General features: G+C 40.2%; 1 protein-coding gene across 10 annotated transcripts in view; it reads left to right on the top strand.

Annotated features, from left to right (window-relative positions):
* Positions 1 to 13,062, top strand: part of LOC110975884 (serine/threonine-protein phosphatase with EF-hands 1-like) — a 61,023-nt gene that overhangs the window by 23,304 nt on the left and 24,657 nt on the right. For all 10 annotated transcript variants that reach the window (XM_087132782.1, XM_022228744.2, XM_022228743.2 and 7 more), the window contains 4 exons: positions 2,293 to 2,420; positions 6,903 to 6,990; positions 8,816 to 9,085; positions 10,161 to 10,207. In XM_087132782.1, coding sequence (XP_086988908.1) covers positions 2,293 to 2,420; positions 6,903 to 6,990; positions 8,816 to 9,085; positions 10,161 to 10,207 — 533 coding nt within the window. The remainder of the gene's footprint in view (positions 1 to 2,292; positions 2,421 to 6,902; positions 6,991 to 8,815; positions 9,086 to 10,160; positions 10,208 to 13,062) is intronic.

Raw genomic sequence — 13,062 nt, 5'->3', positions numbered from 1 at the left:
ACATTTTTTATTCGTATTTGCTTTGAAGCAAGATTACCTGCATTTATGTATTAATGGAACTTGCACTAGTGGCCAGTGACAAGTTTCAAGAGTCAGATGTTATGTGGACGTGGGCGTGTATAATGTACATGTACATGGAGTGAACAAACACCGTGCAAGAACGGTAACTGGTACTGGTACCGTACGGGGAGCAACAAAAGCTGTTTGTGTGGAACTTCTCTGTGTTTTCTAGTGGTAATACATGTACTTACAGCTGCATGTCATTTGAGACTTGAAGCAGCTACATGTACATGTACCACACTAACTTGTCCATTTGAAGGTCGAGGCCCTTCCCTCTGTCAAGGGCATGTGCTGATACAGACAAATTGTCAGGAGGCTTTGAAGAAGAAATTATGTGGTGAACATGTATATGTACACGTGTGCCTGTGGTATCTTGGTACAAGGTCCATGTTGGCTAATGATGAAGAGCGAGGCTGTGTGTGGGGGGGTTAAATTCTCCTACAGATGTGTATAAATGGTAGGTGTTTGGGAGGAGGTGGGGCCAACCTCACTCTCAATTGTAATAGCCATGCTCTCATGTGTGTTTGTTCAGAGCTTTACATGAGGAAGCCAATATGCGTGTATTTTCAATATGTGTACTGGTATGCTTAGCGTATACAGAACTTAGTACTTCACATTGTTTACAAGTAACTCAGAACAAATCCAATGACCATGGTTATACCGCAGTATTTTGCATTGGGTGTTTGCCTTGTCCCCGCCAATGGTAGAATGCAATTTTCCTTTGACAGTCACTCCATACAAAATCCAACACAAGTGTTTTTGCCATTAAAAGTGGCAAGCAGAAATATACCAGTACATTGAAAAGACCTTGGATTTGGGTAATTTCAGAAATTAGGGGTCCAAAGATGTGACATTTTTGTGTCCCTGATATGTGTACATCTGACCTTTGTTATTTGACATGGACATATCACCGTAATTGATTTCAAACTATCACTCTTTGTTTGGCAGGTAATCTGCGTTAATACGTCACTCGAATTAATGTGTGCTGAACTTACTGGTACAAAGTCGTATGTCAGATGTGACAGGGACACACACAAAAAATGGACCCCTCTGGAATTGGCCATCTGTCTATAGTGATCTACAGTTGTTTTCATGTACAGTGGTTAACAAAACAGTCAGTTTACTTGCACTGTGAATGCACTTTCAAGCAAATACTGTGACTTAAATGAGTGCATCATGTGCAAGTGCAGCCCAGTGCATACAGTTAACCTATGCCTGGACAAACCAACTTCTCTGCATGATACAAGTACTGCTATGCTGCATCAATGAGAGACTTTAAGACGTTGGTGGCAGCAGACACACTGGTCCTTTTTCAAGGTATTGCAGGTGCGCAGAACTATGCAGGTATCCTCAGAACAACGTGCGCATGCTCAGAACTAGTAAAAAGTTAATAATTAATATCAGTTCCATAGTAAATTCAAGAAGGAACTTCACTAATTTCACAAGCACATGTCAAAGTGACAACTTCTTACTGGTAACTTGAGAAATATATTTCATACATGTACATGTACATGCACTTATCTCTCAAGTGATAAATGATGCTCGGGAGACCACCTGTGCATCTGTCTTCCATTAGTCAACTGACACTGTATACATGCTAGATCTAGTGACTGACCACGTATGTTTACAGGTAGTGCACCATGCCCACTATTATACTTGAAGTTCAACAGGGCACATTGTTTAGATTTCAAGTGTCCCCACAATCTGCTCCCAAATTTTCTTATCTGGTTCATAAGTGTGACGTCACTTCAGTTTAAACCACAGCGACTGCACATGCACTGCATGTAGAGTTACATGCATTGATTGCCATTTACATGGAACCATGGAACCGGAAGTTGATATGTACATGTAACTTCAGCGATCGTCCAGTAGAAGCCTACAAATCGTGGCGCATCCGCCTTTATGACAAAGTCAATACGAAGCAGATATTCAGTGTGGTGCCAGCCAGCTGTACTCAATCCTGTTTTGCAATGCAATTATTCTATTCCCAGGCAGGAGGCATTGTTTCCTATTGTTCCCTGCAGTAATACATTGGCACAGATATACATGGCACATCTCTGAGGACAGCAAACTGACCACTGAGGACATGCTTTGTTCACTTAGTTTTTTGTCCTCTGTGGTAAAGTAAAATATGTATAGTACATTGAAATGTTCCAATTGTCATGACTACGTGCAAATTTTCAGTTTGGAAACCTGCAACAGATACAACTGTTTGGATTTGTTTGTTTACAGCTTTGAAAGCTGCATTACTAATCCAAAGATGGTATCGTCGCTATCAGGCCAGGCTGGAGGCCAGGAGGAGATGCACGTGGAACATCTTCCAGAGCATTGAGTACTTAGGAGAACAGGACCAACTCAAGGTGAGCAGTATGTACCAGCCAATCAAGGCAGAGCTGGGATGTGATTGGTCAGGCAAATTTACCCGCATTGCATTGTGGGAAAAGTCAGTGTGGATTTTTAGACTTAATCATTATAGGTTTTTTCCTGCATACATGTACATGTAGTACAACAAATGTTTGGTAGCATAGAACATACGTTGTACATGGAATGCTTTTTCCCCTTGAAGCTAGGCATTGCAAAGGCAAATAAAGGGAACAAAACACTACTCATTGGCAGCCACCTGACAAACCATCCACATTCAAGGGTGTTAGTTCCAGAGTATTTTCAAGCAACATGGTGATTTTCATTTCCTTTCATTCTTTTTAAATTCTTTCTCTTGTTCTTCCTTTACAAAATTGTGTCTTTTTTAATGGGGGACCGCCTCTTTCTCCTCTCCTGCAAAGATGCCAGATGCCTTCAGATGTTTGGCCTCATCAAGTCCTTATGTAGAAAAGTTCCCCCCAGGACAGTTCCGGATGGTTTAAGTTTAATTTAATTGCCCTGAGGCAGCAGTCATTTGTTTTGGCAACACAGGCAGGAGATGGATTGTGATTGTATTTTGAGTGTCCTTGGAGCCAGTATTTGCTGAATACTGGTAGCAAATTGCTGCTTGTGTCATCTGCTGTATCCTTCAACTTCATCAGCTGGCAATTAAACATCCCAACAGCAGTTCTTAAGTAATGAAACCTTGAAAACACTGATTAATTACTATAAACACCTGTAGGCCACATCTGCATAGTTCACTTGCTTGTAGACTTCGGTCTTATTTCTGTTTTTTTTTCTAACTAGAGACATCTGTACCATATTGTGATCAATTTCAGATTCACTGTGTGTATTTTCCCCCTCCAGAAAGTGTTGGAGTGGAGACACATAAGGACTGATAAGCCCCCTTTCTGGGAGATACATGTAGGTTTTGAGGCAGCTTGGTGTCAGGAGTATTTATTGCAAAAAGGAATAAAAAAATCATCCAAAAGTCGAGCCCAAAATAGTTCACGGTTCACAGAAAATGAGTAACTTGTTTAAAGAACTCACGCACGAGTGTGTGCCACAGGTGTCCTCTCAGATTAATCGTCTACATTGTATGGGCCTCCAGCTGGACCAAGAGAGGGTGCTATTTCCTTGGCAACCGAGGCTCCTTTGGTACTAACCGCACATCGCTGGTTCACGAATGACTAGGAAACGCAAGTGTTGCAGCCGCATCACTACCAACAAATGAATACTCCCGATCAACACGATTCTTTTCAACTGATGAGGGGGTGCTTCTGCTCTAGGCCGATACCGGTACCTGTTAAGGGCTGTCTTTCGTGATGTACTGTACAATGTAGTTTGAGGATTACTGCCAATCATCTAGAAGCAGTATAATAAATTTCGTTGCACAAATCCCTGTGTATTATGTCAGACCATAGTGCTGCAATGCTACTGCAGGTCTTACATACAGCTCCATGGCCCAACACTTATTGTGATGAAATCACTGTATTTCATTGTTGGTTTGGAAATTCAGTGTTGAATGCAAATGGACCTGAGTTCAACTCCGTGGTCAGACATTTATCGTGTTGTCGAATTTCATAGTTAGTTTTGCATTTCAATATTGAATTATACTTACAAAAGTGAATAGTGAATGTATGAATTTTCACTAGTCCTGAGTTTTATTGTATTGTTGAATTTCATTGTTGGTTTTTAATGTTGAAGTACCAGTTCTGTTAATATGGAGAAAAGATCGATAGATTCCTTGTGCTTTGTTCACTTACACGTAGCTTTCAAACCTAGTGCAAAGGCCAGCAGTATGCTGTCTTTCTGTTTTATGAATGCAGCGAAATTTAATATGTTCTGTAGTGGATTTTCTATCACACCCTAATCTGCTTTAAAAACAGACAGAGATGTCACTGAGGAGAAGAAGAGTGTGAATCCTGCTGGATGCAATTCAATTTCATCAGGGTTTTCTGTTTCTTCATTTGCAGATGAAAAATAGTATACGTACATGTACCAAGCCCTCTGCAGAATCAATCAGCATTGAATTAGTGTCAGTTGTCAGTGGTACACATACATGTAGCTTTCACTTTGATTGAATTACTGAGCCAGCGAGGAAGCGCTGAACTCTTTTAAATTTTCCAGTATTTTACCCGCTTAAGGGTTATTAAATAAGCATGTTTGTACATGTGGATTGCTTCTGAATCCCCCCCCACCCAATTGTAATTCATGGAATTCTTTTGTGCTCGAGTTTCTGAACATTATTGCTGGATTGTACTCACAAACTGGACAAAAGTATCTTTTACACAGTTCTTGAAGTTTCATTGTTTTTGATTTGAAGGTACTGCAGATATACTCTGGTCTAGTCATGAAGTTCTGTGAACCCAGTACCTAAAACATCCTGTGCATTCTGGTGGAATAAAAAGAAACTACTGTATATGTAACATGAAAATGTAGAGAACAGCAACTTAATTGTAAGAGTAACTATCAAATGAACAAGCCACATCCAATTCATTTTCTGCATGTTCTTTAGAGTACATGTACACAACTACATGTACTTGTATGCTGATGCCTGATGTATAACAGCCTTGAATCTTTCTCACATGGCCAGGTTTGATGTCAAACTGTTGTTGGAATGGGTCTTTTTTGGACAATCATAAATTAAGCGAATAATTGAAGGTCAAGTCACACAGGCTATCAAATCTAATACTTTTGTCCTTGGTAGCAAGTGGCAAATTCATTTAACCTTTTGCCATATAGATAATGTGCAGCGTTCACCTTTGTGTGTTCAAGGAGCTGACAATCTCTGCAATGGTATGAGTGGAGACGTACACCTTCAGAGAGAGATAAAGATTTGGCTAGAGTGTCTTTAGTGAAATTAAGGTTGCAAAAGGGAGGCTTTTTGACAGAGATTTGGTTCTTCAACGGTTATGGGCATAAATGAATTACTTGTACATGTACCGTAGACTGTGCCACTCTGCAAAGTAGTACCTACAAATGTACCAGGTATTTCTAGGCCTCGGACTGAGTAATTTACTTGTTATCAGGCGTAGATCTCAGAATTTGAGTTCTGTTCGGACTAAAATCTTCAGAAGGATACATGACAAGCTTTTCAATGAAATGGGTCATTCTTTGTTGAGGTTCATGCACATGTACACATTTGCACAGCACAGATACACGTACTGGTGGTCATCGGCAGTGTTTTGACGAGGGGGTTTCTGCATGTAGCCACCCATCCATCGCTACCAAGAGGCTCCTCTCTCTCCCATCAAAAACAAAAGGAAAGGAGGAAAAGTTGCTACTGGAACATTAATTAACAGTTACATGTACATGTTGCGAAAACAGTTGAAATTGGGGCCAAAAAGTCGGCCTTATACCGAGGACTGGACCTAGCTTGGATATGAACAACCTCCCATGGTGTTAATTAATTGATACAAGTAACACTCCTTTCCATGTGGATCTCAAGAAGTTCTTTCCTCATTTTTATTGTTACATGGCACTGCTGACTATACTATTGTCTCGTGCATGCCCATCATCAAGTGTATTATAAACTTTAAAACACACTCTTCTGTTTAAAATTATATGTACATGTACCATACATGTCCATACATCAGGACATGTTCAGTGCATACATACATGTACATGTAGAGCTACAGTAGGAACACAGCTCTACCAGTAGCTGTAATGTGTTATTAACTTCTGAAATACATATACATGTACATGTACATGTATGCATTTAATTATGACCGACAGTTAACCTCCAAGTTCAACAATGAATAAGCAGGTGTTATTCCAAAGATTCTTGAGATTACTTCTGAAAGCCTTTTGTTAGAAATGATATCGTACATGCAGTGACCATTGTCATTGCTGAGTGACAAGTCTGGAAGAATCTCCAGCTGTTACTATCAAGCCAGTAATGGGCACGCACGCACGCACGCACGTGTGAACTGTGATATGATGGGAGCAAAGTCGGATCGATCAGATGTTGTGTTATCGCACTTCCGTTTGGCAAGCAGCATCAAATTGTCCCACAATTTCCCTTCTGCTAAATTTGTTACGGAGTGTGAAGAATATTCGAACAATAAATGATGGAAAGGTTAAGGAGTGTTATGACACATTTTTTCCCCGCATAATATAATACATGTACATGTCTGAATGTCAGCATCAATACTACCTTAGGAAATTAATTTAAATGTCAGAGTGCTGATTGATACATGTATGGCAGCTGCACATTTTGGTTATTTGGTCATAATTGTCTACATAGTGTTCTGTTTTTCGTGCTTTACTTTTCGAATGGTACCTAACAATACCACTGTGTATTTGTTATCAAATTCCAATTTCTGAACTTTCATGTTGCTGCATCCTTGCATCCTGCATGCACTGATGAATTGTACCGGTAGATTACATGTATCGCTACATCAGCTCCCAAGAAAGACTGAGAACAGTTCATTTTTACGTTTCCTCATCATTTGTGTTGTTTTCTTATCACGCTGCAGTTGTACAATTTCTTCAATGACATGTTGACTTCAGTCCAGGACTCGCCGAAAGCCAGTTTCCTATCCGAAGATGGAATGCCAGATGAAGGTACATGCAGTTCTGGTTATATTTAGGGGGCCGAGACTTACGGTACCTTGTTGGCTCACTGTGCAGATTGTTGTTGGGACCACATTCATTCCATCCAGATTGAGCTGGTCTTATGTCAGTTTGGAAACAATATCAGGCAGATTATTTGCCATGGCATGCTCTAATAAAAGCACCGAGTGACAATTCAAGCCAGATTCAAGAAAGCTTATAAATATAGACCTAACTTCTATTTGAAATTCACTGCCCATTGCATAGAAAGCGACTGTTCTCTGGAGCTGTGTAAGTTGGATATGGAAGCCGAGGGATACTATTAATCAAAGGCAGTAACTCTGTTTGACAGTTTGGGGTTTGCTGTAAGCATTCCTTGAGATAAGACCTTGTTCTTAGACTATGTTCTTATCTTTTTTTTTGTCTGTCAATTTTAATCTTTTTTCTGATCACAAAACCTTTTGCCTGAGCGACCTGCTTTTAAGTCAGAGCTTTGTGATTGTTTGTTTAAAGGTTTTATTTCAATCATTTGTACCCAGCAGCCTTTAATAATGTGGCTAGGTGTATTTGAGTTAGATGTGCCAGTATATCATGTACATGTGTAAGCCCAGATTCTAGTCCATTTTACTCCAAAGCTTGTTAGAGTTCAAGGCTCACATTCCCTCCAATTTAGACCTGGAGATTAAGCTTTCCCTGTTGATATCTTTGTGACCCATAAATTCCAGTTAGGATCCACCTTGACCGTTTTCTCATTACACCCCAGACACCCTGTCTACTATTTTATGATTACAACTTTCTACCCCATTTTAGCTTGTTTTCCACCCAGCTCTCACCCCTGTATATATCACCCCTTATTCAGTGTTCAGACTCACTTCACTTTTACTTCACTTCTCTCTCTTGTTCTCCAACCCGGAGTCAACACCCAACAATTTTAGTCAGTGTTTTAAATGAAACACTTGCAAACCCCATAATCGTTGTGACAGTGTGTTTGTTTTTCTAATTCTTTTTGGGCTACGCACAATTCAGCAGAGAACTGTAACCACGACTCATAGGGGCCTTATGTGCACCCTATTGAAACAAACAAGGGTTACACATGTACATGCACAGTTGTAGCAGTTATTTCAAGTGCTAGTTGTCACAGTGGTGGACATATATTACCTGTTGGCAGCATCAAAGGACACTCTGTATGGCTGTTTGTCCAAACAATTACCATTCTGGCATATTATCAGTGTTGATTTATGAACCAATTGCCTCTGCTTCATTTCCTCCTATTAGCTCATTTTGTTCATGTGTGATACGAGTGGTCATAGGCTTCTGTCCGATATTAGAAGGAGGTAGCACGTACTTTAATGGACAAGATGCTTTTTTGTACAGAAATTGTTTTAAAAATACATGTGTTGTGAAGGCCATGAGGTGGAAAATTACATGTAGGTGACAGAGAACTGTTGGGGCTGTGTGTCTTAACTCTCTAAAGATTCGATTCTATTCTGTTCCCTAGAACGACTGAAATGGTCCTGAAATTTACTGCTGATTTTTAATGAGATATTACGCAGACAGCTTTAACGTGTGATAATAGACTTGTGAAAAGGAATTTGCAATATGAATAGTAGTCCAACTATGTAATTGTGTAGCACAAAGCCTCAGAAAAGGAATTGGCAAAGATATTAATGTTGGCAGGCAGTAAATCACATCTGCTAGTCTTTAGTCAAAGTGCCATGCATGCCTCACTCATGTACTAAAATTATTGCCGCAATTGTTAGTGTGTAGGCTAGTCTCAACCCTATGTACTATTCTGTGGCATAGGCTAATTATAGCACACTGATACCACTCTTTACAGAGGAGAACAAGCAGATTGTGCGGGATGACAACAGGCTGGCCCAGCTGGATGTGGACAAGATCCCCGTAGAGAAGTCCTATCAGGGCGTCCACCTGACTTTCCCCCTGACAGCCCAGCAGCTGCAGGAGCTGGTGGGCAGCCTGAAGGAGGACCAGCCCATCCACGCTAAGTACTGCATCCAGGTGCTGCTGGAGGCCTGCAAGCTACTGAGGGACAAACCCAACGTCAACCAGGCCACCACAGCCCTGGCCAAGCAGATCACCGTCTGTGGTGAGTTGGGTATTGGCTGGCACTGTAGTCAATTGAACAATCCAGTCATGAGTCCTTTCACAAGTCCGGTCATAAACCCTTTCAGAAGTCCAGTCACAAACCCTTTCAGAAGTCCAGTCACAAACCCTTTCAGAAGTGTAGTCACAAACCCTTTCAGAAGTCTAGTCACAAACCCTTTCAGAAGTCTAGTCACAAACCCTTTCACAATTTCAGTCTCAGTTCCTTTCACAAGTCCCAGTCACGATTCCTTTCAGAACTTCAGTCATAATAGATAACCTCATAGTAGTAGGGTGAACAGTGACAAGTTAAATCAAAATTGAAGTGTGCAAGAGTACATGTACATGTACTTTCATTCAAATTTCACCAAAGCTTCAACTATGAAGTTGCAACCGAGCAGCTTCCATAGGCATGCAGTTATTGTAAATATTAGAAAGATGAAACCCAGTGCACAGTTACACCACGTAGACAAAAATTGCCATACAACTACCCAAGTTCAGGACATGTATCATAATGCTTGTGCATGTATGCCTATCATATCATGACCTCAGTATCATGATATGCATCAAATCATCTCTATCATTTATCAGTTAAGTTTTTACTGCTTATTAATTGTGATATTTGACATGTATGTGGCTGATGCGTGTAAGTATAATCAGGAATATTTCATCCTCTGAGAAATCCGAAGGCCACACTTCAAAAGATCAAAGGCTTTTAAGCAGGTGAAACTTGAAGCTCCAGGATTCTAAATGTCAAAGCATTTACTCCAGAAGCATTCTGAGCTTCAGTTATTTTATCGGGGGATGGATTGATGTTTAATACTGTGCTTTATTATGGCGAGAACTGAGCTTGCACCGTAAACGCTGGAAAGATACAAACACACTAGGGCCCGCCAAAACTCTTCATACAGTAGCTCTCTAAAAATCCACAAGGGTTTCTGTTAGAAGAAATAGAAATAAATGGGAGGCCCCCTCAACCACTTTTGTCTGTTTGTGGTGGAACGCTGCCGCCCGACATTCAGGTACCTTCAGGCAGTTTTTTAATTTATCTTTTCCTTTTTTTTCTCCCACCGGTTCAGGCGATTTGCATGGCAAGCTGGATGATTTATTCATCATCTTCTACAAGGTGAGTGAATGTGTGTGTTTCTGATGGGCGTGGACAATTCAGTGAAATATCCCTCGGCATCCGGGGAGGGGGATGAACTGAGGATTTGGAATAGTCCATGTTGGAAATTTTTGACTTTAATACATGAAGCACAGCTTTGGTGACTTTGTTCGATGACTCTCCACCTCCTTTGTATCAGTAAAGGGGAGAAATGTACACAGTTTATATTTATGCTCTTGAGCTTACTTGGTAGGACTCAAACCCTCAACCTACTGCTTATCAGTGTGTGTGTTTCTTTACCACTTGACCACAGAGCTTGTCATTGTCGGCTGGCTGGTTCAAGTCAGTATTAGCAGGGAGTGTTGTAAAAAGCAGATTGTGATCTTGCACCGGGGAGATTCGCGTTTCCTTTTTTTCTGGTTTCTGTGGAAGCAACTCAGTGAGCAGTCTTACAAACAGTGCATAAACTTAGATGAGCTGCTTGTTAGATTGATACATCTATGTGCAGTTTGTGTATCTTATAACCATGAAATTGTTGCCTGAGGGGATATGAGAAGGGTATTCTCTTCTAGATAGTAGAAAAAGAGCAGTTACATGTACATGTATATGCAGACTTTAATTTAAATTTGGGAAGGCTGTCCCATTAACTTGTGGAGGTTGTGATGTGTGTGTGGATGTTTTGAGCATGAAATCTGTTTCGATTTCATCTGCCAGATATTGCATGATATTGGAAACCTTGTTGCTTTTCACAAAGGACACATGCACATTTCTCCACCTGTCCATTAAAAAGAAATAAACCAAGAGTTTGAAGTAGCAGATTGTGAGATTAATCTTAAATATGTTTCCTCAGTTTACTGCTTGTTTGCCAAGCAAAATGAGCAATTTCATTGTGAAAAAAAAATTGTGCTGTACACTCTTTGGTCCACTGCAAATGTGCCGTGGTTGCTGCGGCGCAAGTTGCTAATTTGTGGCCGGGGATTGACGAAATTCCTGGAAAGTCACGTCTGCAATGTTGAGGGTATCTTGAAATATTTATTTAGCTCCTGGAGGCCAGTTTTAATATCCCTGAAAAATTTCCTGCAATTTAAAAAAAAGTCAGGAACTGTTTTGAGGGTGTTTACGCATTACACATACACACTACACATCAGATGAGATCAATCTTTTGTTTAATACCTGGAGCCAATTTTTTTTTTGACTGTATGAGATGTTTTTAGACATTTCTGTTGGTTGCATGATTGTGTATGAAGTGAATATAGAACATTGGATCACTGATGATTGATATTGATGAAAGATTTGACTTGTGGGGCTGACTCAATTGGAATAACTGAATATTTGACTGAATATTTGAATATTCACTCATGCTGGATTGTAGATTTGTAATGAATAAGGAATGAACAGAAGCAGCTTCATGGGCCTACAACTGTTGATCAGATTGCAAATTAGATGGGGGCCAAAATTTGACTGTCTTGGCTGATGCAAGTACCAATGAATATTTGAATACGCTATTTTACATAGCCATATTGAATTGGATGGGTTTGGACATCATGCACCTTTGAGTCTTGGTTTTACTCCACTCTGTGCAGATGCAAGAAAGTGGGGTGTCTTGTCCCAACCCAACCCGTCCAAACCCTACCCTACCCAGTCCAACCAACCCACCAATTCAGCCTGACCAAATCAACCACACAAAATATTTTTAAAAACCTCAGAAATCTGCATCAAAACCTTATGTTGTATACATGTGATAGCTAGAAAGGGTAAATCCAAGGGATTTTCACAAGATTCTATCATACTGTGGTAGTAAATAGGGACCTAGACTCTAGTGAAATTTCTTTGTTGGAATTGTCCCTCTATTATAGGGACTTTGTTTGAACTTTGGACCTCACAAGCGTCAAGTAAAGCTGTGTTGCCATGGTAACAGACTGACGTCTTTAGAGCCTCCTTTTTTAGTTGCAGTGTGGAATAAAAGTTACTGCAGTCAGCAAAAAAAGTAGTCATACAAGAAATACCAGTATGTTATAAAGAAGGGGACCCTTCTATCTGTTAATGTAGGTTGTTTTCCAACATCGCTGTCTTCACAACAGTACCCAACATGACCTCATTCTGTAACACAAGAAAATTTGCAGGGAATCCCACTGAAGCTCTAATAGTCACCTTGCTAGTAAGATATTGTAGATGATGTGCAAATTCAGACACCATGTTGCATGTGCCTTTACATCCAGCATAGTTTAATCACACATTATGGCTTTTCTGTTGAAAACTCTTCAACGTCATGATGATAAATGTACCAAATTAGAATGATGTCCGGTTTTTTTCACCCGGAATGTGTTTGTCACTCTGTTTGTTTTTTTGTTTTCCAATAACATTGAGAAAGCAAGCAAAACTAATAGTGGCTGCAGACAGTCAAACGTTAGGTTTTCCTGGAACTTCTGTTTTGCAAACAGGATTTATTTTTCCTCCTGTCATGCTTATCTGGGTTTGTTTTCATAAATACCGGTGACAGTTTTATCCATTCGACAGTCAAAAACCCTTGTACAATCAAAACCTCAATGTGTGGCCACATTCCCCCAAGTATGTTCGGACATAACAAACTTTTGTCTAGATTTCCTTAACCCCAACCCCCATTGGACCTTCCTGAAAGCTACAGATTGCACAGTGTAAAAGCCTGATTCAATATTCTTGGTTCTGGAATATTTAAGGGGTATTGGGCCCCACCAAAAATATGGGATAACAGTAGCTGGGAGCATTGTCCTAATGAACTCTTGCAAGGTTTCCTAAGGCTAGTTTAATTAATTTGTCATCTGCAGTGGAGTGGGTGCTTACTGTGACTTGTTTTTCCTATTTTTCATCTTGAAAGTTGCCATGTCCCATGTCCTTCA

The sequence above is a fragment of the Acanthaster planci genome, linkage group LG02 (genome assembly GCF_054643075.1).
Source record: "Acanthaster planci isolate LZ-2023a linkage group LG02, COTS_SCS, whole genome shotgun sequence".
NCBI lineage: Eukaryota > Metazoa > Echinodermata > Asteroidea > Valvatida > Acanthasteridae > Acanthaster > Acanthaster planci.
Note: the sequence above shows the minus strand (reverse complement) of the source record. Positions and strands in the feature narration are given on the sequence as shown.